Source organism: Gymnogyps californianus, chromosome 18 (genome assembly GCF_018139145.2).
Source record: "Gymnogyps californianus isolate 813 chromosome 18, ASM1813914v2, whole genome shotgun sequence".
NCBI lineage: Eukaryota > Metazoa > Chordata > Aves > Accipitriformes > Cathartidae > Gymnogyps > Gymnogyps californianus.
Window position 1 is genome coordinate 12,877,476 of NC_059488.1, and position 27,607 is coordinate 12,905,082.

At 38.1% G+C, this 27,607-nt stretch overlaps 1 protein-coding gene across 1 annotated transcript in view; it reads left to right on the forward strand.

Moving 5' to 3' along the window:
- The window catches only part of RALGPS1 (Ral GEF with PH domain and SH3 binding motif 1), a 125,857-nt gene that overhangs the window by 88,866 nt on the left and 9,384 nt on the right, over positions 1-27,607 (forward strand). Inside the window, exons 11-15 of the mRNA XM_050908100.1 lie at positions 1,100-1,193; positions 10,581-10,648; positions 24,862-24,988; positions 25,886-26,037; positions 27,343-27,394. Coding sequence (XP_050764057.1) covers positions 1,100-1,193; positions 10,581-10,648; positions 24,862-24,988; positions 25,886-26,037; positions 27,343-27,394 — 493 coding nt within the window. The remainder of the gene's footprint in view (positions 1-1,099; positions 1,194-10,580; positions 10,649-24,861; positions 24,989-25,885; positions 26,038-27,342; positions 27,395-27,607) is intronic.

A 27,607-nucleotide genomic window follows, 5' to 3' on the forward strand; every position in this document is an offset into this window, starting at 1 on the left:
TACTCTAAAATTAATTTCTGCAATTCTAGCCTGTTAGTGAAGCCTTATTGCAAGAAATGTGCTGGGTTTGGGGTCTTGACGAATACTCAGCATACTGTTGGTGACTTAGCATGACTTTTCATTGCTTAAACATGAAGCAAGCTGGAAAACCTTGAGAGCAGCTGTACAATTAAATAAATTCAGAACATTTAAGTGCTACAGTTTTGGAGAGTTTCGAATAGAAAAAAATTAAGTGTTAGATTGTGAGAAATTACTTGTGTATGCTTAAGTATCCAGCTCTTGTCCTTTGTTGTCAACTTCGGTATTATAAAGTATTTAAAGGTAGGGACTAGGCATAATAATGTATGATTCTGAATAGCTGGATTATTCAGCTATCATATTCTTATTGTGAGTTTCATTTTGTCTTTGAATACTTTGAATGACAAAGAAACGTCATTATTTCACTAACCCTTTCCTTTTTACAGTTTTGGTGGCTTCCTGCATTGCTATGCGTTAATTTCAAGTGCTTTTGTTAAAATCAGAATGAAAATTAAAATATGGCCTTGAAGAAACAATATTCTGGAATAATGGGTGCCTTTAAAACAGTTGTCTTTACGAAAGCAAGAAAGTTAAGTTAGATACTACAAGGCGTGTTCCTGTCCATGCACCATGCGTCAAAGGATTTTTCTGCCATTCTGAACTTAGTGTCTGTCTTTCTTGGTATTCAGCATAGTGATTTTTAAGTCTCTTCACTTCATAATGAGAATCACTAACAGCCATGGCTGCAGGCTTTAATTTCACCCAGAACAGTGAGCACAAAATTCAAGCAGGGTTTGCAGCAAATAACTCTTTTCCGCTTGTGAGACAGCATATAATAAAATCCACTAGCTTTCATGATGATGAAATGCATGTGTTTTCTTTAACAACTGAGCATCACTTTTGCTCAGTCAAATCTTTAACATCTTCTTAGTGTCAAATATTTGTGCCTGATTTATTCTTTAGGAAGGTTCAAATTCTCTGTTTCCATTAAGATAACCATAAGAAGCAGAAAAAAACCTGAAAGAATAATTAATTTTGGGTGACGTGAATGTTCATCTTTTTTTGTTTGAACACTTCACAGATCATCTTACAACACTGCCCCATGTGCAAAAGTATTTGAAGTCTGTCCGTTACATTGAAGAACTTCAGAAATTTGTAGAAGATGACAATTATAAGTAAGTACTATTCTTTTCTTCAGGTTTTGGGGAATTTAATGGAAAGATTACTTGGCTGTTAGTTTGATTAAGAGTTGAACAAAAAGCCGTTGGCTGAAGATGTTTTGGGGTTTGTCTGGTGTTCTTAATATTTTATTAATGGAGCTGATAATATCAGGATGCCTGAGTAAAATCCAGAATGACAGTCTTCCTTTATGACTCTAACCAGATTTCCAAAATGAAATATCTTTGTAAAAGTTAAAAGCAGATGAAAATCTAGTCTTTATTCTATTACATGATGGTTGTATTCTGGGAATTTTGTTAGGAACCCCAAAGCCATCTCCAAGATGTCCAGGATTGACTTTATGCTATTGTAAATAAGACATTAAAAACATCTTGCAATTTCAAATTACTATTTTTAATAAGCTGGTACTTAAGATATAAACCTGACAATTTTGGGTGTTTAAGCATGTTAAAGCAATGCTTACAAAAGAGGTGGAGAAGAGCTAACCCACACAATGGTGTGAAATAGACACCATAGAGCACGTTGGTCAATATGTGAATGTGCTCCAGTTAAAGGAGGTGATAATCCCTGGCCAATAATTCTGAAAGAACTAGCACATTAAATCATAGGTCTAGCAGCCAAGGTTTTAAATAACTCAACCTAGGTAGATGCAATGCTATATAATTAGCTATTGACAAATACAGTACCTCTATTTAGGTGAACAGAATTAAAAGTATTCAAGGCAACCAGATGTTCAGTAATATGATGGTGGTATGAAAGATTTTAGAATATGTTTTGGAGAGCAAGGTTGCTAATGAACTTCTTTAAAACCAGTCTTGTTACCAGTTTTATTAAATACTTCAGTTAAGAACTTTGTCTCAGAATTTGTGTGTACTTAGACCATGTGCTAATGAAATAGTGTTGGAAGGGTTCATCGAAGTAGAGGATGATTTGGATATCACAAAGGACGAATCAGATGGCCTGATGACTAAAATGATAGTGACACAAGAACCAAAATGTTATATATTTATTCTAACAGTAATTTATGGTGTTGATCAGTAGATGTCTATCAGAAGTAAGATACAGCCCATGAAAAGACAAATTCATCCCTACTCCCTATCAAATACAGTGTTTCTATAAAAAATTAAATTGTTAATACTGCTGCAAAAGGAGCTGGAGAGACCTTATGTGGAGTACTGTACTCAGTTCTGGCCATCCATGCTTAGAATGGGTTTAAAAAAATGCTGGTGCAATCAGGTGAATAAAGTCTGTCTTGTAACACCAGACTTAAAGAACTCGATTTGGCTTTAGCCTAGAAAAGGAGGAGTTCAGGTAGTAGAATCACTATGTATAAAGACAATTGGGAGAAAACAGGGAGGGTAGAGAGCAATTTAAACTAAACTGTAATGGTAGCACAAGGATAAATGAATACAAAAATGTAGAAGCTACATGTTGAAATATGGTTCCTAACCATCAGAGTAATGGAATTCTGGAACGGCTTCTTAATCAGAGTAGTGAGACAAATAATTAAATAACTTGAAGTTGAAACTGATCAGTTAATGAAGTGAAGGCTACCAGTTAGTGTTTGTCTAAAGAAAAGAGCAGATTCAGTGAATCGGAAGACTAGGTATTACCAGTGTGGGGTCACATACATATGAGCATAAAGAGTGACCTGCCCTAACCATTCTACATTTCTCTGCAATTATAGATAATATTGCTGGCATACAGATGCCAAATCCTGCTGAGACAGGAAAAAAAGGTGTCACCATAACAGAGACAAAAAGCCACGTGCTTGAGCATAGCATCAGGCAAGTGATTCGTCTGCAGTTGGTGATAACTCCGGCTGCCAAAGCTATTCCACTTAGCTCTGGTTCAGGCCACTCTGCATACAGTACTATTCCTCAGCCAAATCTGTAGATATGGATTCTTGTGATAAACGTGTGTGGAACTTTGCTTTTCCTGAGGGATTAATTCTAAAAGTAAAACCATTCAAAGTATTCTTTTGGAACTTCTCCGAGTATTATCAGGACATACTTCAAATAGAGAGAAAATGTCCTAAATTTGTCCCCTTGCTTAAGGTAAACTTCAGCAAAAGAAGCTGAACCAGCATTGGGTAGTTCACTGCAAAAGATCATACTTGGCTATGGTTTGATAGGTTTGTGCTTTTGTGTCTGGTTGATCACGGATACTAAGAATAGTGATGTTTCTGTAGGAAAATTATTTGGAAGAAGACAATGTGTTTGATGTTTTTGTAGCAAAATTTATCTGCTTCATGGAATTAGCATTCCTGCCAGAGTACTGATGATAGAATGCATATGTTCTTCCTTTTCTCAGTCTCATGACATTGGATATGTTTCACAAATAGAGATGCATTGTGCAACAGATGCACATCGAACATGAGCATTGCACACAGCCTTTTGAAAAGGTCAGGCAGTCCAAGACTTGTGTTAAGTGTAGTCTGAGATTTAAATCTCAGTGTTAAAATTTAACAAATAGTCGTTATTTACTAGTTCCCACATACTTCCATGCTTCATTAAAGTCGTGAACATAGAGCAAAATTAAACTGAGCACTAATCGGTAAAGGTGAAGAACTGTAGTTAGTATAGACTTTACAGCCCCTGGATTGGATTCAAGAAACTGGTCATATTGCTTAATTTGATTTTTAGGTGGAGTTTCCTGATGATGCATCAATGTTAACATTATATATACAATAGCTTTCATGAATGGTATTATCGTAGGAAAAATAGATTAAACAAGTGGTTTCTATCAGTACGTGATACTATAACATGATATTTGGAAAAACTACAGGTCATGACTAATTCCAGTTTAAATTTGAAAATCATTTTAACTTCAGCAGCAGCCTTGCTGATAATGCTGGAAGGTATTTGATGTATCTTAAAGATCATTTAGTACTTTTTCTTTTGATTTAGTTATTTGTGAGAATATTTCAATCAAATTTAGCAGTTTTCTTTCTAGGCTTCACTATGGCAAGGAAAAACTGGACTGAAGTTACAAGAGATATTAAAAAGAGGGAAAGATTTGATTCTCAGCATAGTAAACTTGCTGCAGTTTATATACATTGGAGAACTTTGACCTTTTTCTACCATGTTTGTTTCATCAGAATAAAGCTTTAAATTAAAGTATGCATTCATCAAAACTCATCACAACTACCCTTAAAGAGAACTCTCATTCCTCTTCCATCTTTGTATTTGGTAAGAAATTTTTGGATTTTGTTTTGAATATTTGAGTTCACATTCTCCTCTCGGTTTTCCCTAATGAATCTTCAGTTTCATAGCATTTTCTGGTCCCATGCCAGAAGAAACTGCAAGCCTTAAAAAGGCAGAGAGTGCTAAGTTTTTATAGTGGGAAAGAATCTCCTCTCTCTCTCTCTTTCCAGTGACTGCTCTTTTTGAGCCAGGGACAGTATTAGTGAAGAGATGTATGCTTGACCTTTGGCAGGGAGAGCAAAACTATCTCAGTACCAGGCTGTCAGGGAGAGAAGCTTAGATAGTTGCCCTAAAATGTATTGGCAGGATCCCAACACACATTTCGCCAAATGAGAACCTCAATTACACTGAAAAGGAAAATTTGGCAGCCACTTTATATAAACAAAGCTTTTCTCTACAATTTTTTGTGCCAGTCCAATTGCTTGCTTTACGTTCGTGCTTGTCGGCAAGTAGGAACACTCCAGAAAACCCCTGACAATGATGTCATATCCTAAAAATAATAGATCTTTCTTGCTCAGCCTACATACTGTTCTCTGCAGAAGCTGAGAAATTATAACGTTCGCTAGTTACAAGACTAAGGGGGCAAAAATAGGACCTAAGGCATCAGGATTCCTTCCAGTTACACCCAAAATGTATTGCTAATCATTGCCATCTCAGGGCATCACAGGGCAGTGAGTTTCAGAGATACCACGATGCAGCTGCTGCAGGATCTTCTTCTTCCTGCAGGAGTATAAGAAGTGATCTGAGGAGAGTGCTTGTCACCAGGTATGCGGTTTTTCCCTGAGCTAGACAGCGCTATCCAAACATTGTGGCACCACGCCACATCCTTTCCTAACTTGCCATGCCTTGCAGCGGTTCCAAAACAATTTTTTTTGCTGACTTTCTGATATCATTAGGTCAGGCCTGGTATTCTCCACAGTTGTTCTTGATCTAAATTGGCCTTGGTATTCTCCACAGTTGTTCTTTGAGTAAAGCCAGTTTGAAGACTATTATTTGTATTACAATGTTATCTGGACAGGACAATCAGGATTGGAATCCCATTCTGTAGGCTGCTATCTATACATAGAATTCAGTTCTTCAGAGCATATTAGGCAAGACACTGATATTCCAATATACTAGTAAGATGATTTACGGAAAAATCAGTTCAAATTTACATTCAGATAGGCAGGATGCTATGGGAAAGCATCCAGGAGAAATTAATAGGCAATTAAAACATTATACTGACTCCTAACAATGATGACGCTATAAAAGTGCCAGCTGCACCATATTGGTTTTAGTCTTATGGTAACAGGAATTGTATGGTAGGTGCTTAAAATATTAGTACTTATAACAGTGAACCTTGGCCACAGTCCATCTCAAATAGGCTTCCCAGGCAGCTATATTCCCTGGACCTTTTCCACCAAGAATTGTTGTCAAAGGCAGGGGTAGGGGGAAACCTTCACTGTTAGTCTTAGATTTCTAGTGATCCAGTGGCCATATGGATCAATAGCTATAGTTGTGACTCAGCTGCCTTTTCCACAGGACATTCTTGGGGACAGTGAAGCTTCCAGAAACTGTTGGACCTACTGTTTAAGTGCTACGCAGGCAGCCCAAAATGTTCCAGATATGTCAGACCCGTTTTGCTTCGTATACAAATACTGGTCAGAAATGCCCTGAGTGACAGTATTGAGGACTGCACTGCTTTATTGCAACTTAGATCTTCCTTGTCTCAAGAAAGATGAATAAGTTTTGTTCAGCCTCCTCGTGGAGCAGCTAAATTTCTTGTTCATGTAAGGCTGCTCGCTATCTTCATTCACTTGCTTAATATTAGGAGAATTGAGTAAAAGTAGCTTTACTGTCCTAGCAGTAGTTTCATTCTGTACTGGAGAGCATACTCCCATGAAACAGAACTATGTTCAAGACTGGCTACCTATTTTATTTTCTGCATTATGTTAGGTTCCTCTTTTCCTGCTTATTGGGAAGGTTACTCTTAAATGAGCTATACGGCGGCACTCAGTAGCAGAGCATTATTTAAGACTAGGTTGGGATAGACGTCCAGCTTACTTTACAGAGCATACCAGCCCTAACATGTTCCAGAAAATATTTTGCGTATCAGACTTTAAAAAAAAAAAAAGTTTACATGATCTGTTCACTATCCAAGAACAAAGCCTTCACATACTTTCCCTATGCCTTGTTCTTTAAAAGCTTTGTCTTAACTCCCAAAGGTAAATTGGTGGTTTGTTAATTCAGTAAATCTCTATGCTGATGTTTTTCCTAGAGATTTTACTTCTAGTTTTTGTTTCACCTTAGATTGTTAATATTAGCACCTCAGTTTTGGAATTTCAGTTTCTAATGGGCAGTTTCTGAGGTGGATATCTAGGATTTATCCTGGCATGTCTCTTAGCTGAACTCGTGCCGTATAATGTTGGAATGTTGAAATTTCATATGTCAGCACTTAGACCTTGCACTAAGACTAGGCTTCCTCACCATGGTAAAGCAAAGATTCTGATTTTTTTAAAAGAATTCCGGAAAAAAAAATTCTAACAGTGCTGTGATATTGGATGAATATAGTGACTTATAAGATGAATTTCTGGTCGTATACAGATGCAATCACAAAAAAGGGAATGCCTTTATGAGTTCTGAGTGGTTTATTAGGCGTGCTGGAACAAAGGTAGTTTTTTACTTGTAGTAATACTAGTGAATATCATTGGGGACAGTGAGCTGTGAGAATATAATTTGGTATGTGATGGATATGAACGATGAATGTTGGTTGTGAGCACATCAGGTGTCAAAGTCTGCACAGACCTATTGATAGTACCACACTAAGCCTCTGAGGGGCCAAAGATTCTGACTCTGAGTGCTATTTGGGAGACATTGCTCATGCTGCTGGCATAACTATATGCATACATAGCAAGGTGAGATCAGATGAGCATGCATGTGCATGCATGTAACCTGTGCTTCTCAGTGGAAAATGCAGTGTCAGAGGAATTGCAAAACTGAATTTGGGTGGTGACAAACAAGCCAAGACTGGTTGAAACTGTGCTGACTGTCAGTATCTCTTCTTCGAAATAAAAATGTTTTTGATTGTTTCCAGCCTTCTGGGGCAGAGAGGGAAGAGGAGAGAAGATGGTCCAGGAATGACATCTCATTGCCAGAATATATTCCCTTTTCTCAGAGTTTATTTTAAATATTTTGTTAAACATGTCAGCATGAGTATTTTATATTTACCAAAACTCAAATTTAGGCTCATATTTATTTGTTGTTGTTCTAATACATCCTGTGTTTTCCTAAGTTGAATAGCTAAATTGCATTTTTGTTATTTTGAAAACGTTGCAGAATTCTGGCATTGTTGAAGTCAATGACCAACCTGCCACAGACTTAGCAAGGGCTAAAATTTCAGAGTGTACTTTAACATAACGAAACAGGTAAACAACATTATCTAACTTAACATTTTCTGGAGAGATGACCGGCGGAGAGTGAGGTAATCTCATTTTATAGCACTGAAGACTCACTTGTTGCTTTGTCAGTGAACTTTTAAGTGCAGCACACACCACGGGTGCTTTCTAGATTGTATAATGGTACTGTGCCTCTTTCTAAAACCTTGTTAAAAGCATAAAGGTGTTAGGTCTTACTTTCTGCTGTTATCTTCCCCTTTTCTTCTTTACGAGAATGGTTTTAAACAGAAAGAGAGAAATAGTATAGTACAAGTAGTTGCATGGAAGTTGATCTTACTTGCTTTTGTCAGATGTTTTGTTCACTAAAGAAGATACAAGAATGCTCTTGCCTTAAATCTGATAGCGGGTCATGGCACTTCCCCTTGTGTACATATTCATAGGCAGTGTGTCACCTGTGCTGTTTTTCAACCATGTAAGAGTTGTACTGGGTCTTGGAGCTTGATACATAGTAAGCTAATTAAGTTGACAAAATGTAAAGTTGGACAAGTGATTTGTGGCCTCCTAAGGTACGTGAGGTAGTCCTGCCACAATTGCTCTGAAAGATGCCTGATTCTGTAAATAGTTACTGAAATGATGGACTGGACGTGCTTAATGAGCACGATTCAGTTCAGCATGCTTAAGAATAAGAGTCTAGTCTGTAATCCTTACATATAGATTTAAATTCCTTTTAGTCTAACAAAGCAAGAAATTTTCAGGCGGAATGCATTACAAATCACATCATTGTAAAAGGGAGAAGCTATTTGCTTACATGGACTGAATTGCAGTCATGTGTTTTTGCAACGGGCTTATTAGACAAATGTTTCCACAGTGACCAAATAAATTGTGGCTGTTGCCGCAGGGGACTAATAAAACCGAGTAATTTATTTGATAACAGGATAAGGAAAGAGCATCAGAGATGAGTTCCTCAAAGCTGGCAGAAACTAAAACGTGCAGTTATCACATGTGGGGAAGGATAGGTAACAGCTCCCTTGGACAGACAGAAATAGAAGAAAGAAATGAGCAATTGTGGAACAGTGACGGGTTAGCAGGAGAATGGTTGTATGCTTTTGTTTGGAGAACAACTGTTACATGAAACAAGTTGAAATCAGTGTTGTTCCGCATAAGGACTTTGGTTCGTCAAAGACGAGCTAACCCAGTACAATGAGCTTAATACCCAAATGTCTCAATATCTGTAAATAGCACAGTTCTGCAGGAGATTCTTAAAACCAAAAATTCTTTTTTAAAAAGCTTTCTGCACAAAAATCAAGCTCACAGCATGGGAACAGTAAACCTCTAATACAGTGAGGAACAGATCAGCCTTAAAAATGAACAAAGGAGTAACTACCGTGCAAGGGATGCAACTGGAACATTTCTACAGGCATGGAAGATGAATTCACACAGTAGGGCCCTATTTACAGGGAAAAACTTTATTAAGTTTATTTGCCATTTTTCTATACTGAAAGGAGTTCCCATATGATTAACGTTTGAATTGTGCACTGAGTTATATTATTGTAACTTTCTCGTTGTCGGCTTCTAGGAGAGGCATGTTGCCACTTCCTGGTCACGGAAATCATGTTGACAGAAAGAAAAGATAGTCTGGAAAGGAATGATTCGTTACCTACTTGAAATACATTACTTTGGGTAGTTAAAATGATCTAGTACTATCAGAAGAATAGAAATTCTAAAACATGAAAAGGGACCATAGGTTTGTTTAGTCACTCCACGCTAAAACATAGTTGACAATGTTTGAATACTGTGGAGAATGGACTGCAAGGTATTCCCCATAAAACTCTATGTACATGAAAGACAAGGTAGTAAGGAAAGTCATAGTTAAGCCATACGTGATACTTTGAAATGCTGTCATGGGTTGCTCCCTCCCCGCCCCTTTGCACGTTTTTGTCTGAAGTTAAAAAGACTTTCACTGGTGTTTGTATGCAGCGGAGTACTGCAGTCTGTAGCTTGAAACCTGCACAACTTTTTTGCACATTTAGTGCTGTGCAATGACAGCAGTTATTTCCTTTGGGTTTATGCCTATTCCATTAAAATGTACTTAACATTGTAGTCCTCCATACCTTTTTGTCAAACTGGTACAGAACAAAGGACCCATGAATGTCAAGTTAAGAGTGCATAAACTTGAGAGGTGGCAGAAGTCATATGCTCTGGAAGATCAAGACGTGTTGGAGTGCTGAAATAAGGCAACAGTGAGTGCATCATAAAACACATGGAGTGAGGCAGAGGGGCATATAATATTATAACTTTCTTCTACTTATCTTCTTCTACTATTAAGTGTTGGTCACTTTACCCACTTATGCTCCTTTTCTATAAGTCATAGTAACTACTATTTCTAAATAGCTATTTCTGAGTGTGCATTTCCACATGGTAACAGAATAAATTCACTTTTCATGCACAGAGGGAATAAAATGTTTGCTGTTAGGTTTGTATGTAAATTTACTAACTTTTTGAGGTTTTTTTTTTTCAGGTGAAAGACTATATGAACTTACGTTTTTACACTGATAGGGAGTATAAAATACCAATTTCCATTTCTGTTTTCATAGACTTCCCTCACAGTTTCTTTCTTGGATCTAACAGCTAGTGATTTACTTCAAAAAATTTATTGTTTTGTTACATAACAAAATAAATATCTACACTTCCAACGAAGTAAAATTCCTGCTTGCCACTGCCAAAATAATTACTTTCTTCAGTTTCTTTCAACTTTCATTGAGAAAATTTTTTTGTTAATTTCTCTAAAAACTTGTTTTTCCAGATTATCGTTAAGAATTGAGCCAGGTAACAGCTCTCCTCGACTGGTTTCCTCCAAAGAAGATCTTGCAGGTATAAAACTTCATTTCAAAATTTGAGTAAGGAAATAATTTTGATTACAGAAATCCTCCGCTGAAGTATATGGGAAAACTCATTCTATATCAGAGGGGGTTTGGAGGAATTAGTCAGTTTCAAATATGGACTTCTGTTGCAATTACAGAGCTGATCTTGTAAGGGCTGTCAGAGAACTGATCCCTTTCCATGCATGTGCCCAGTTTCAGAACATCCTTGATCCAGAACACCACTCCTCTGATAGCTGTAAAAGATCTGATTTTTATTGCAAATTTCTACATAGCCAGTTTGTACTTGGGTTAGCACTGTCCTTTGTCTTAAATAATTTTATTCCTGTATGATATTCACCCTCGGAGGTTCTTACGGTAACAAATTATATCCCACATATCAAGATTGGTTTCACACATATCAGCATTCATTTGACTAGGCAAAACAAATCCATTGATCTTAAATGAATGAAAACAATTTGATTTCAGAAGTAAGACTTAATTTGCAGAGATGTAGAGGAGGGATGTACTGTTATTTGCCTTTCTGGATAACAGGTTTACCTGGATGGCAAAGAGGAGCATTTTTAAGATGATTTATTAGTAGGTTTCACGTTTTTAATAGGTAGCATAAAACCTATTGGACTTTCCTCTGCTGAGATTAAAAACCCAGCTACAGCACAGTACATCTAAAATTAATCCCTGGAATTGACCAATGCCAATTGCCAAGGTTGTCAGTATCGATACCAAGTCTCCCACTAACCTTGTTACCATATCAGAGCCTGCTGAGGGACCGTGGTTCCCAGTAGTATTGCTGTGAGCTGCTTTGTCCAGAAGCTGCACCTGGTAATTCAGAGGTATTATCAGTAGCATGAGTCATCAATAAAGATTGCTGACTTGTGTATAAACAATTGCAGTTAGAGGGATAACACAGGGTGTTTGTTAGCATTGGAACAGAAATTAGATTGTGTGATTTTTTACAAATGCTTATATTTTTATTATTATTTAATAAGTGAAGAAGGAAGAGCGCTCTTTCAGTACAAACGAATCAATGCGGTGAAAAACATAGGAGATTCTCCTTTCATGTTTCTGTGTGAACTAACACATAAATTTGAGACAATTTCATTGTGTAAAGCAGGAGGACAAAAGATTTGTAATAGCTTTTAGCAACATCTAAAAAACTACAGTAGCATCCATAAGTTGACCAAAACAAATCTGCTGTACCAGTGTACCAACACAGTTTATTTCTATGAACAGACTAAACAAATATCGGACTATGTGAAATGTACTTACTACTATAGGAGCCATTATCGCAAAAGCCGTTCTATTTTAATTTCTTAAACCTGAATGGCCAATTTTCTGTCTCATTATGTTAAACCATGTGTGAATGTAAAAAACGCAAGGGGTCCGGACCACATCTGACAAACAATTTCATTTGGCATTCAAAATGTCTTTTCTTCTCACCAAATGAGAGAGAGGCAAAGTGAATGAAAGAGAGAAAGAAAAAGGAAAATGCTGAATATGAAAGGAGAAAGATAAATACGGGTGTTTTTTCTCTGCCTCCCAGCTCTTCATGTTGGCTGCTGTGAAACCCTTTCGAAGTGTCAAATAGCCAGTCATTTATAGGGAACCTCTCGTTTGTCTCAGGGTTGTGGATGCTATTCCCAGAGTCAGATAAACATTTGACCTGGTCTTCAGTCTATACAGTTCTAAGGAAAAAGAAATAAAATCTATAGAAGTAATAATTTGGAAGAAAACATTTCTTCAGGAAGGTGCTCTCCCCCTCCCCCCTCAGTGCTCAGTATTATTAATTGCTGTGTAAAATATAAGGAAGGAGGCAATTTTTTTTTTTTTTTTTTTAACGAGGTAAGTTCAAAACGAGTTCATAATTAACACTTTCTTGGTACAGACATGTGTATTGAGTCTGGCTGGGATGGAGTTAACTTTTCCCATAGCAGCCCTCATAGTGCTGTGCTTTGTATTTGTAGCTAGAAGGGTGTTGATAAGGCACCAGTGTTCTGGCTACTGCTGAGCAGTGCTCGCAGCATCAAGGCTGTCTCTCCAAACCCACTCCCCCAAAAAAGACCAGTAGGCTGGGGGTGGGCAAGAGGTTGGGAGGGGACATAGCCAGGACAGCTGACTCAAGCTGACCAAAGAGATATTCCGTACCATATGACATGCTCAGCAATAAGAGCTAAGAGAAAGGAGGAGGGGGAGGCATTCATTATTAAGGTTTGTCTTCTGAAGCAACTCCTGCGAGTGCTGAGGCCCTTCTTCACAGGCAGTGGCTGGACATTGCCTGCTGATGGGAAGTAGAGGATAAACTCTTTTTTTATTTCCTTTGCTTCCGCACGCAGCCTTTGCTTTTCTTTATTAAATTGCCTTTATCTTGACCCACGAGGGGTTTTTTAATCTTATTTTCTGCCCCCCTGTCCTGCGGAGGAGGGGGAGTGATAGAGCGGCTTGGTGGGCACCTGGCAGCCAGTCAAGGTTAACCCACCACATCATGTAATATTTGATTTTGCTGTTGTGAGGATTTGCTTTTTCATATTTGAAACTTAAAGCTAAGTCATTGCCTCTCATATGATTATATCCTACATATGTAAAGCAGACATACAAGTGAACTTTTTTGTTTTCTGGCTTTCACTTTGTATTGCTCACATTTAAATGCTTTACACTAGGGTTTTGATGTTAACATTTCATTAGGATGATTGGGGAAGTTCTAACTTCGGTTGTAGCAGCATAGTGTGTGATCATCACCAATACTCTGTAATCCTTAATTGAGGGCTTAGACTTTATTAGAGCTGTAGTGGAATGCAATTAAAAATACACTTCTGAAGTTGGAAACAAGAACTTTGAACTCTCCTGAGCTAGGCAATATGGCTTTATACTGCAGTGAGCTCAGCTGGAGTCCGCAAATACTGATCGGGGCAATGTTCAGTAGTACCTACTCAATATGTGGTCGTATGGTATCTGGCAGTATTAGGAGACAGTGAACTTTCCCCTCTGAATCTGCAGTGCCCCTATATGCTCTGTAAAGTTGCTTTATTGAGAGCGAGAATTAATATGATGACTAGAAACCAAGTCATTCGTATTGCTCCATTCTTCTGTTAGTATTTCCTTCGAAAGCCTGACACGCTTGTGGACTGCTGTGTTTCTTGCTCAGCTAGAGAGTTCTCACTTACTGCCAGTTAGACAATGAATGCCACCAGCATTTTGTAATACCCACGTGAATTCTTCAGTGACCTGCACCTATGTGGCTGCAAAAATGCTGCTAAAGGGAATCCAGGGTACTTTATTGAAAAACAAATTAATTCCTGGAAAGGTTAGTTAAGTAAGTTAGCATGAATTCAAATTGAAATTTAACTAAGCATGAAAGCAATAATTTATTGTTTATTTCACAACATTAATAAATAGAAATATAGCCATATTTTAGTCTTGAATAATTCCAAGCTAATATACCCAAATATCAGTAATGAGATATTTGACCACGGACAACTAAAAATAGCACATTTGAAGGTATTCGAGTCAACTTTTATTTGGATTCAAATTATAGCTTGAGATTATTTCCACTTCAGCCATTGTGTGCCAGGAGTAAATCCTTTGCAGTCAGCAAGCTATAATGATAAGAGGTGATCTTAAAATAGTTTAGGCAGTAGTTTAATGTTCCAGTCAATAGTTTAAGGCATAGGAGTCTGAATATAGTGATTTCAAGGTAAAATAAAGGTTCTTGGCCCTTAAGGGCAGTCATCAGTTCAGTTCTCCTGATAGTCAAAAAGTTAATATGTAAGTCTAGTTGAGTTCTGCATGTGACATACTGCTGCCTTATAGGTTGCCATGTGTTTCCAAATATGGAGAAAAAGCTCAATATCGTGGTAATAATTCCAAAGTCTATAATGGACTTAAGTGCAGGGAGTAGTGTCTTCTTCATGTCCTAAAGTATAATTACTTGTGTTGATGATGGAAATGGATTTTCCTTCCCAGCATTGTGACTTTATCTTCTACCCAGCTTCAGTTTTCTCTCTTTCAAAGGAAGATTAACAGTTTAGCCAGGGACATTGTGGGTTTCTTTTTTTCCCCTTAAAGTATCTTTATGAGTATAAGGCTCAATAAAAACCCTTCAATATTTCTGTTTGCAAAGTACTGGAGAAAACCATGTGTCCATTTTCCACTTTGGTTGCCAACTGGTTTTCCAGTAAATTCGAACAGGAGGCAGACATCTGATTAAAGTGAATGTCTCACAACAAGCTATGTTTTGTATATTAGTGGCTAAGATGGTCTCATTTAATTACCAAATGCATATATAATTGTGAATAGTGCTTTCACAGGGAAGATTTCATGCCTTCCATAACGCTGCAGATATTCTTGTCTCTTGCAAGTAGCATTTAAAAAGGAGCTTTACACAGTTTAATTGTATACTTTCAGGAACTGTGTGATTCACACAACTTCCTTGGCAGCAACCTAAGTCTGTTCATTCTGCCTTGCTATGGTTTGAGTGAGAGAGAGAATGTAGCTGGAGAGCTTATAGTATGCTAACTGTTCACAGTTTCCAGTTGAATTAGCTGTAAAAGACATCTGTGTTCCTGCAGTGTTGGCTAGGAGGTGCCCAGCATTTATGGTACAGCTATTAGACAGATTGTTTTGGAAGGTATAACTCAATACATTTTCCCAGAACAAAAGAAAAGATTTAATGTAATGTATGGTAAATAAGTTAGCCTTCTAAGCAACTGAAGTTCCTTGGAATTTGCACACCAAGTGTAGCTCAGTATAGAAAACTTTATGCATGTTCTTTGTCATCTTAATGTTATTTTGAAAAGGTCAGGGCGCAGTGCTAATCAGAATATAGAAAATGGTTACTCATTCTCTGAAATATACCGTGTTTATCCTGTCTTGGAAAACAATATAAAAAGATAAAATAATGTTAAAATAATTACCATATCCAGAAAATTATATCTAATACTAAGTGACTCAAAGACTGTTCTTCATGATCCAGTGATTTTTAACAAAGCCCTTCATTAAAGTTAGCATTTAGAAGTCCTTTTTAGCAACAGCCAGGCCTCAGCTGTGGGCAGCCCTTATTTTGGGGTTTTCATTATGCAATAGTCAGGGATGGACCCTCACCCCCTCCTTTTTTTTCTTTTTTTTTTTTCCAAGTAGGTCTTGTTATAATTCTTGAGAGGAGAATAAGTAGACCAGAGGTTTTATGTTACCACCCTATCAGGAATCTGGAGTAATTAATCTGAAACAGGTGTATTCTCTTTTTTGTTGTTGGGGTAAAATTGAGACCATTGTGCTGAGTCCATCCAGCTTTGAGAGTTGCTAAAGAACTTTTAATATTTATTTTAATTAATTAGAAGCAGTAGATTTATCGGATGTAAAGTATGTGATGTGTAGGAGTTAAAAATGTAGAAAATGTAGAAAGAGAAGGAAGAAAGACTGGAATGTTTGCACATTTGTAACCCTTTGAAAGCAGGTATACTACAGTAGTGACGTCTGTACAGCAGTCCCAGCATTTTAGAATAAAAAAACTCCACACCGTCATTTTCCATGTAAACACTGAGTTTGACATTTAGTTCTGCCATTTGTTTTACTGGTTGCTTTGGCAACTAATAAATAGTTTTGTGCTAAGTGCTTTAGCAGCCAATTGTTCTGTGGAAATGAGGATTGTCTAATCCTCCTGCAAGTGCTTGGTTACTGCTCCATGTGCATAGTGTCTGCTTTTCTTACGCTGTACTTAAGGTAGAAATGGAAAAACTAAGTTTTCTTCTCAAAAGTTTGCAGACCATCCAGAAAACTTTGCTCTTGAGTTTCAAACTTACACTCATTTCCAATCTCTTCCTCTGTGATACTTTCCCTACAAATTTTTACAACTCATTTGAGTATTTTTGAAAGAAACTAATGCCAGACAAATGTGTGGGATTCACATGTTGTTACCAACGACTAAATCCAGACAGCATTAGTGTGCTGTGTTTTTTTTCTTGATAGACCAAAGCTTCACAAAAATTGTAGAAGAATATTCTGTCAAAGCAAATATAAAGTTACCAGGGAGAGAATGATCGTGCTCAGTTTTTAACTTTATCACTTTCTATTGCTTTTTATGACTTCCTTACCAAACAAGCCTCTTTAATGTCCTAGTTTACTGATGCTTATTTTAAGTACCAAGCCATTACTCCCTAGAAATGTTAAGAACGTATAAAACAGCCAGAGGACAAGGGGCTTTTCGGCTCTGTTTGGTTGGTTTTTTTTTTTTTCCTCTTTCTTCGGAGCAGTCACCTGAAATAATTTCTGCAAAAAGTTTGGGTTTTTTTTTTTTGATGGATTTGGTTAATGTATTTTGTTGAACCCAAATTTCAGTTTCCCTGCAGCTATGCTCGCACAATGGGTATATCTTCACTGCCAATGTGGATGTCATCCAAGCTCATGCACTACCCTGCAGATCCAGCTGCAAGAAATTCAACGTTTTTGCTGGAGTGTAAGTCAGGGTTTTGTGCGTTCCATTGGTGCCATATAAGTAACACAAATGCTGACAATTAGTGATTCTGTAAAAGTAACACCTGAAATTAAAAGTATCACTTCTATTCAGGAAGCATTTGAAGGAAATACACTCAAGTGTGCTTACTGTGCAGTCGAAAATACATTAGAAATATGGTTAGTTGTACTTGTTCTTGATAGAGTGGCACAGACAAAAGTGCCGCAGGTTTCTGGTGCACTTGTCTGGTCTGCTGTTGTCCTTGCTAACTATATTAAACTTGCGATCTTGCCTGTACTGTAATGTCATCTTTCGCTACATTATTAACATATTTCTACAGTCCTACTGTTGGAGATACTGGATTGAGCGCTACTGGGCAAACTCCTCCAGCGTCCGTTTTGTACATTTTGACACCTCAAATATTAACGTCAACAAACTCCCCTCTGTGTCCACATCACTTAATTGGTCCCTTTCTGGCAATTGCAGCAAAAAAAGTAAGCCAGAATTGAATGGTCCAAGAAGATTGAACTACTTCCTCAGACATGCGCGCGGGTTTTTTGTAACAGCAATGGAGACAGGGTGAACGGAGCTGCGCCTGCCTAAGCTGTACTTTCCCATTAAGGGGCATCAGTATCCTGAGATAACAACCCAGCATGATTCACTGTCACACTTAAATTTATGGGAAGATAAACTATTAAGTTAGCATGGTCATGTGATTGAAAGTTCTCTCTTTCATAATTGTTGTTATTGATAGATGTTACAAAGATTGACATATATGTCAGTGTTTATTCCCTTGCTGCAAACCATGCTTTTGGAATTACCCTTTAAATTAGTGGATTTCGTTAATGCAAATTTGAACATAAAGCAAAGACTACATCGAAGGACGACCACACTGTGTTTCTATTCCAAGCATTCTTGGCACCAGTAAGTGGTAGCATTTGTAAAACACGAAAAAAAACCCTGGGCCAAACTATTCTTGTTACAGATTTGAGGAGATATGTATGAGACAATAAGGGCCATGAAGAAACATCTTCTAGGAAATTGCCTAATAAGTGTATTCTGGAGTCCTGTAAACATAAAATAGGTTCTAAAAAATAGAACCTGGAAGTAAAGTGAAGCAAAAGAATACCATGTACTCCAGGTCTCTCTCAATCTCTCATTTTTTGTTTGCTTGTTTAAGAAATTTGAGATGGGAGGTTACTTGCACAAAGCAAATCAGTTGAGTTTGAGGGAGGACGGAAATGTCCATATCGTAACTTTTTTGGATTACTAAATGAAGAAGTTTGTTGTTAGACGACTTCAAGCTGTTTTCTGATTATTTAGGAAAGCAAACGTGCACATTTCACCTGAAAATCCACTGAAGGCTGTAATAAAGGAAGGATCATTGAGAAGCAGAAGGGAATCAAGAAAAAAGAACAAGCTGTAGCTGGATAAGTGGAAGATAGAAATTAAAGAAACTGAGAATGATTTGAAGAAAAATGTAAACAGATAGCAGCATGTTCTTTCCACATATTAGAAGTAGAAGGCACTTGAGAAAATTGTGGTTCATCTGGACTGCCAGTGAGAGAAAAACACTGAGAGAAGGAAAGGACAGTGCAGCAAAGCCAGATAGTTTATTTGCAGCAATCTTAATCATGATTTCTACTGAATTGTTCCCTAGACTTAACATGTTTTTCTTAAATGCAAAAAATGAAAAGAGAATGAGGATTTGTGGAAGATTAAAAATATAAGGTCTGGAATGAAACAGTGAATTAATCTTTTTCTTCCTATGATATTTTTAGAATTAGAAATTCTTGGTTGCCAGAGTAGACAGACTAATATTCTATAACAATTATTGTCCTTGGGGTAAAAAAAAAAAAAATAATGCACTGCAGAATAAGGTTTCCAAATTACTTTTTATAAAAGTATCTGCACCTTCTGCTGTTACGTAGAGTGGAGGTGGAGATTAGAATAGGACACTAATTACAGCAACAGGGATCATGTGGCAGAAATACAAAATCCTGTTTATGTTCCCTTTACTCCCAGGGCATGGTATTAGAAATAGTTCATAGTCCTTCTGAAAAAAAGAGTACTTTCATTCAATAACCAAAATTATCTTCCTGACCTCTGCAGCAACAGGCCTTTGCATGCTGTTTCCAAAGAGAGCAGGCAGACTTCAATTTGTCTGACCAAGACGCACCTTTTTTCTTTTTTTTTTTTTTCTTTTTTTTTTTTTTGGGGGGGGTGTGGGGCTTGAGGGAGCATGGAGAGGTGCAGCCAAAGACTCTGATTCTTAGTTTGCTCTTGTCTGAGAAGCAGCCATAACATACATGTCTCTTGCATGTTTTATGCATTAGTAGGCTTTAGTTGAATTGTAAAGCAGTACTCTGAAAATTAAAACCATGCTTTTAAAATAGCCATCATTCTAGATTTAATTTTTTTGCGTCATTCTTGATTATGTGCACAGAATTCTTCTTAAGTTCTTTATTGTGTGTTTTGTAAGTAGGTCTTTCTATTTGAAAGTTTTAATTATCACCCACTGACTTCGGTTACAATGGCAACAGAACAGTAAAAATTTACAGTGAAGATTTAACTAGAGAGTCTGTGGCTTGGAATGTCTTTATTAAGTTTTAGAAACAGAGCTGTTAAGTATCAGTTTTACTTCTTAGCTGCTCACCAAAAAATAGTAAATAGTTGAGACTGTTTTACCTTCCTGAAAAATCACTCTGTTTTTCAACATATAACATGCAACTCATTTTCAGTTTTCTGTTTGGATGCCTAGTATTGGTTTATTGATAGATTTTTAGTGGAGAAAAATTGTGAACTGTAACTCCTCACCCTGTTGCTTTTTTTAAAAGCTCTGGAGACTGTAAATGTTCACATGTTCTACTGAAGGATTGCAAAAGTAACATTCATTTATAACATTTGAAGGATTATTCATGGAAAAATTATGCAAAGGAAAAAACAGTGAGATCCTTTGGGATATGTGTAAACTTTTCCAAATGTTCTTGCCACAGATCTCTGAACAGCACTCAGCTCACTCTGATGAAGTTGTCTCACGTTCCCTAACGCAAACAAATTTTTAATAATGTTTTAATATTTTTATATATTATTTTTGTGCATGTCAGCACAGTCTTGAAAATGATGCTGAGAAATAATGAAAACCAAACTAACCCTTGTTCGTGCCAGCTGACTGGAAAATCCTACTAAGAGTGCTTTGTCTCCATGAAAGGCAAAATAACAGAATAGCAATCATGGTAACAGTATGCACTAGGAGTGGAGCCAGGAGAGTAAAGAGGAGAGTTAGCAGTAGCAGATGACTTCACTTATTGGAAAAAAAAAAAGGGCAAAATAACTCAATCTCAAATGAATTTAAATATTGGAATTTTGTTATCAGCAGTATCAGGCATAGTTTCCCCAGCTAATTGCTCAGCAGTCTGGTATGTCCATAAACATCCCTTGGTCTGTGCAGTTTTCATCAGTATCTCACCACTTACCCTCTTTGGCATCCTTCTTGGCACAGGCTCTCTTGTCTCTTACCCCTTTACAGAAATGAGGTCATCTCCCCTGTGCCCCATAACTCGTGCTGACACCCTCTGCACCCCAGACTTCTTGCTGAACTGAGTGTGCCCTGCAGCACAGGTCCTGTCTAACGAGAACTCTTCATAGACAGTGACAGCAGAGCAGATGCAAAGATTTTGTAAAGATTTTTAAGCTCAGATTCTTTTTACCTTAGCACAGGGTTAACAGAGCCAAACTGTATATACTTCCTTCTCTTGACTTCGAGACGAGGAAGATGCAGACTACATAGAAAATGGCCACTCAAGGCAGAGTAATACCAGGACAGCTGATATTTCCGTCTTCATCTTATCCCACAAAGCATTCTGTTTTCTGTCATCAGGATCTTCACTAAAGACACCTAACTAGGAATTAGAGTAAGTCCATTACCTCCTTTCACAGGACTGATGAAGGCAGTTGTGATTGCCATGTATAATAGCAAGGAAGCCAGGCTGGAACTGTTGGCTTAAGTTGTAAGGCTTCTGTACCTATTTCCACAAATTCTGTCACCCTTGACACATCTCACCTTCGCCAGGCAGTATTTTAACCTGAACTGAAGTCTGATTCTATAATTTTATTTTCAATCTGAGAAATGCAGTCCTTTTAGACACATTACATAATTTGTTTCTGTTTTTTTTAAACAAACTTTTTCTGTTCTGAAGCTGTCCAGGTAAGAAAAGCTCTTGCTAAAATCAAGTTATAATGATCAATCTTTAAATATTTTTGTGTTCTATTCCTATTAGTGCAAATTTCACTCCATGCTTCCTAAATGGGGGTCTAATTTCCAAAAAAAGGCAGTGTAGAGTGAAAACTCTCAAAGAACTACTTTTGTTGGTAGACAGCATCTCTTATTTTTTGTAGGTTTTGATAGCGATAACATTTGAACCTATAAATACTTTAAAATACCTGGAGTCAAATCCAGCTGACTTTGATTTTGTAATGGCTTGATTGTGTCAGCACAAGACTTGTTATTTTGCTGTTCTTTTTCTAGATAAAGTAGCTTTGGTGCAGTCTCCATGCTTTGTTTCAATGAACATTGTCTTAGAATCAAATTAATCGAACAGTCTTACTGCTTTCAGCTCTGTGACTCTCCATGGTGAGAAACTTAAACCTTTAAACTCCTATGTATTAGAAAATTCAACAGTTATTTTGACATGCGGCATAGCGTCTGTGTGAAAAAGCACTGCACCATACTGGTACTTAGTTAGGGCTGTGCCTTGAGATTGCTACTCTTTCACAGGCTGTAGTTTCAATGGTTTGTTAAACATAATGCTTCAGTAGCTCTCAGTGAATTATAATGTCATCCGCTTAAAAGAACTTAATGTAAATCAAGATTTAGAACTGGCACCAGAGAGAAAGAGCTGAACGACACAACAGGAAGCAATAGAAAACTGAACCAATCCTGCAGCCACATTAAGGGACAAGTAGTGACTTCATGCATTGCAAGGTGCGATGGTAACCTCAGAGTGGCCACATTAACACTGAAGTTTATGCTGAGATTCAGAGTAAACTCTTGCTGATACATGCTCATAATTTTCAGAAAAATTCGCTTTCAGCTGCCACTATCTTCATAATGGGTCTCAGTTCCAATGTATTTTAAGCTTCTCAGCAGGTAGTAAACACCTCCGTAGTCCTAAGTATTTTACTGTTCACAAGTTGAAAAATATCTGATGGAAAGGCACTACAAACGAACAATGTAGAGAGAACTCCTTTTTGTGAACCTAGTTTGTCAGAAGGGCTGAGGTTTTCAGATAAAAGAACTTGTAATCATTTCTGAAACTTCTGAATGCATTTGGTTTGTGTCTGCGTAAATTTTAAGAATTCGTAATGAAAACGTGGTAAAAGACTTTAGTGAAATGTATGTTCTTGCTAGTAATACAACAGACAAGATTTTCAGACCTAATGGTGAAACAAAAATTCAAATGGTTTTTACACTAAACTAGTTACCACCTAATTGTGCTCAAATTCATGCTTTTTGTATTCTAACTTGTCCTTATCCTCCACGGCAAAAGAGGAAGATGAACCCTGTTGTCTTTAGGGAAAAAGCTTCCAGTGTCATCTTACAGCCCAAATGCAACAAAATTTTAATTGAAAATGCAGCAGAACACTGTACTCGGCCCTCTTCCGACCTCCCAGGCATATGGTTCTGGTTGAATCTCTGGATCAAGTAATGATTAAAAGTGCATTTTTTTAAAACTGTATGTGGTCTTTAAGCATAAGACCTTCTCTGAAGCCACATATGCCAGTGACTCATGCTACTGGCGTCATGTTTCACAAATTCTCAATTGCGTGATGGTAGCAAAGACAGGCAGGCAAAACACTGTCCCATGTAAGATGGTATATAGGAATAAGGTCAAAAACAGGATTACAAACTGTTTTCTCTTTTTGTTCTCCCACTGAATTGGTGGTCTGATGAATGAGATTACTGAAGGTTCCTCTAATGAACTTGTTTCCCCACTCTCTGTTGCTAGAAGCAGTTTTCTCTTTCTGCTTGTCTTGAGGCTCCTTTCATTGTTAATTAAACAGCACAATGAACGGTTTGCTCAAATGTGCAGAACACGGTGTGGATGAGATTTCTCCCCTTACTGCTAGGGAAAAAAACTTTGCAATTCTTCATAGTAATGACCCAGTTCATAGTGAAATTCCTGAGTCTAGGCTATGGGGAAATAAAAATACAAGTAATTTGGAATTAATTCCTGTATTTCATACAACTTGATATAAGTCTGTATTGCAGAGTGAGCATGGACAGTAAAGCGTCTTGCATCTATTTGTATTATTTTTTGCCTCTTACTAGGACAAACTCATTGGTTCTCCTGTTTCTTCTTGTGTCTTGTGAATCCTCAGTTCAAGGCAGAAGAAACTGATGAATAACTTGTGTCCTTGGGGAGAGAGAGAGCAGCCTATGTAACAGATAGAATCATAGACTATCTCAAGTTGGAAGGGACCCATAAGGATCATCGAGTCCAACTCCCTGCTCCTTGCAGGGCTGCCTAAAACTAAACTGTATTACTAAGAGCATTGTCCAGACGCTCCTTGTACTCTGACAGGCTTGGTGCCGTGACCACTTCCCTGGGAAGCCTGTTCCAGTGACCGGTCACCCGCAGAACCATGTGTTATGAGTGTGCCTTCACATCCTGTTGTCAGACTGTGCCCTGCAATGTTGGGGGTTTGTTTGGGTCTTTTTTCTATTTCTGTTTATCACTAATTTGAGGCCAGACACTTCAGTAAAGATTCTGATGATAGTTGTATGTGGTTTTTCACATCACAAAGCTTCTGTCTCTGTCAGCCTCTTAACAGGTGGGTTTAGGTTAGAGGCCAGAAGTTGACTAAGCTAAGGTCGCTGGAGCCTCCAAGAAGTGGTTCCTGTAATGAAGGGGGAAGTCTGTTTCACTGCTACCTGAGCTGTTCCAAGTCTGGAGATAGATATGGGGCAGACAGCCACTTTTATGACCGCTATTCCCACTTCTGTCACAAGCACCAATGCCACAACTAAATGTTTAAAAGTGAAATCCCAACTGTTTATTGCGAAGCCAAGAATAGCCTTGCATTCACTGGGGATGATGATAGGCCATGTTGTTCTCCACTGTATTCCAAAGTTCACTGCCATCCTTTTGCGAACAGCATCAAGGAACTGGAACAAGAACAGCTTGTCCATGTTTTCCGTGAGGCCTCATAAAATCTGTAAAATGAGAGGAAGAATAATTGCAGTGAGACATCTCTAGAGCTTGTAGATGATTGAGAAGTAATGCATCTGTCTGGCCATTAGATACATGAAAAGCCCTTGCTTTCTCTTACATGCTCAAGCTGTGAGTCAGTATGAGCAGCTTGTTTACAATTTATTCACAACATGGAGTTGTGAACAAAATTCAAAACATGTGTGAGCATTCCTGCTCACACCCGAAGTACAAACTGATTTTATGGCTCTGCATATTACACTTTGGCACATCCAGCTGTTGTAAAGGTGCCAAGACTTTTTGTAGGAGTTCATTGTTAAAAGTATGTGCAAAGCTGTTTTAAAAATTAATTCCAGACAGTTCAAGAATATAGAGATGAATTCATAACAGAAATGGATGGTGTAACCCTAATGTGCAAGAAACAGTTCTTCAGAAATTGTGCCTTTTGGTTATCTGTAACAATTCATTTTAATCAGTGGCTAAACACAGCAGCCCATGAAATTTCTGGGTTTTGCATCAGTTCAATGTTACATGATCTCTGTCTTTTAGGTCCATCTGACATGTCGGCAATTATGAAATTCAGCAGGAGACCCACATGTCCTGATGCATCAGTAGCAGCAAGTCTACCTACACCTCCTGTACCAAGGCACAGGAAGAGTCACAGCCTGGGAAACAAGTGGGTACTCCAGGCTGTCTCACACTCAGGCAATTTAAGATAGCAGCAGAACACTCTGGTATTTGAGAACACTCTGGTATTTGTCCCTCCCGTTTCTTGTATTGCAAGAGTGCTTCGGGCTTTACTGTGTATTCTCTAGGTTTTCTCTTGACGCTTTGTTATTTTTGCTGACTCTATTCTCTGCTAGTGCCAGCCATTGGCAGTACTTGAAAGCTGTGTATCCACTTTGGTCTGTGGATTCCTGGTGTGCATAACTGATTATTTTTTTTCTTTTGTTTTTTAAACATCTTGCTAATACATCTAAGGAAACTTACTAGCTGCTTGGCAGACCTTATCATTCAGGAAAGTTGTGACCTTTTGCACTGTTTTACCTGGGTAATATGGATTAGAAACATTTTTCTCTACCATTTACCCAGCTAAGTGAGAGCACCTGCTCCCCAGTTAAGGTTTCAGCATCTACCAGATTTCACAATTAATGGGTTAGGGGAAAAGAAGTTCACGTGAATTGTCCAAGGTCATAGAGCGCTGATGTGTTAGTTCAGCTTAGTGAAGGACCACTAAGCAGTGGCTTAGCTGAGGTCTGCTCTTCCTTTTTTTCCTACCTTTGCCTCCACCCAGGGTGTTCACGTTTTGTACGGAGAGGAGTCAAAAAGCTTAAAGCTTCCCATCTGCGGAAATCTAATAATTGTTACTTACAAAGACCACTGAAGTATGAAACTTGTTTTGGTAGTCAAGGAGCATGTGTACAGCAGAAGGAAAAGTGTGAGCAGTACCGTTTAACTGACTGCTGCTTAGTAACCTATTGATAAGGCAAGGTCTGAGTGGAAACGTCAGGAGCCAGGGGTTGCTATTAGATGACGTAAGAGGGGTTTTGCATTTTTCTCTCCAATTTTCCAGCATGATGTGTCAGTTCAGCGTAGTGGAGAGCAAAAGCGCCACCTTCCCGACGGAGAAGCCGCGCCACCTCCTGGATGACAGCGTCCTGGAGTCGCACAGCCCGGCCCGCGGCCACGCGCTGAGCTCGCTTTTCACCAACGGCCTTTCCATAGGTAGAGTCTGTGTGGGGAGCTGACGTTCCTGCTTTTCTGTCCCAGTGCTCTGGAAACTCACGGAGATACCCAGAAGTAGAGAATTAGGAAGATCATTAGCTCCTGTGCAAAACTAGTCCCTTTCGTGGAAGAGAGTAGATCGGAACTGCTACTCAGCTACCTAGTCAACTTTGTCTCAGCTTTCCTCAGTTACCTACTGATGGTTTTGGTAGAAGGGGCATGAAGGAAGGTTGTCTTTGTATACGCTCTGTATGTGACACAGAGTGTTTTCACCGGGGGGGGGGGGGGGGGGGGGGGGGGGGGGGGGGGGGGGGGGGGGGGGGGGAAGTGCTACTGAAAAGTGGATCTATATTTTGAAAGCTACCTTTTGACAAAGAAAACTTTAACGATACTTTTTAGAAAATGGGAGAACAGTTTAGCTGTGCTCTCTCAGGCTTCAAAAGAATGTAAAATGAACTTGTGAAAGAGGATGATGACCATTACATTATGGTATTATAATTAATAAAATAATTATTGTAATAAAAACAAAGTGATGGAGAATCTGTGTTCTAAGCAAGGGAAAGCCACCTTTTAAGTGACTCAGGCTATTTCTAGAATAGGAAATAAACTGTGAGGAATAGCCAGTTACTTGACCAAGAAGAGTTTGACACTGAGATGATCTTTGAACTTCTGAAAATACAGGCACAGCTCACTGTGTTATACTGAGCATTAGAGGATCAGTCCTGGGCAAATTAAAACTGTGGGCTAAATAGCTGTGCCAGGGAAGGAGGGACAAATCGGTCATGGGCTTCGAGGAGAAATAGGGACTATCATTGCGAATACCATCATATTGATTTGTTACGGTTCCTAGCAGCAGCATACAGCTGGCATGTCCTCTGTTACAGGTGTGCTTGCTTGTTGAAAACAAACAATGATATCATGTCTAATAACTTTAATTGACTTACAGATGTTGTGGTAGAAATATTGTCTCACAAAGTGACTGGATTTTGTGTTCCTGAAGTGCTCAGCTTTTGAAGGAAAAGCAGCGTAATGAAAATAACATAACATGTAGATGTCTGGTATTTAAACACAGAAGTAACAACGACTTCATTCATCAGTGAGATATTATAAATGGGAAGGCTTACTTCAGCCTCTTCCAATTTTAGATTTTGCCATGAACTCTAAAGACTTCAGCTTTGAAACATGATTTGAGTAAGCAATTCCCATGGTACTATATAAAGATTATTCTGGTGATCCACATACATTGGTTTTGTATTTTCCCTTGGGTGGTTTTCTTACTCCTCCTCTGTACTACTCTTTTTCTAGATAGCAGTGAAAGCTCAGAATTTAGTGAAGAGCTGCCGTCAGGGCTTGAAAGGTGAGTTGGTCTTCATCTACGCTCACTGAGCACTCTACAGACTTAGCTAAAAAATTCATGAATGATCCCTAACATAGGTAAGCCCTAAATCAATAGTTATTTTTATCAAATTATTGATTAGTTAGGAAAAAATGGCAAACTTTTTGAAATAAAGCACTGTAAAGTTACTGTGTTTTTCTTCCCATGGACCTGAAAAGATTGGGAACTCTCTCT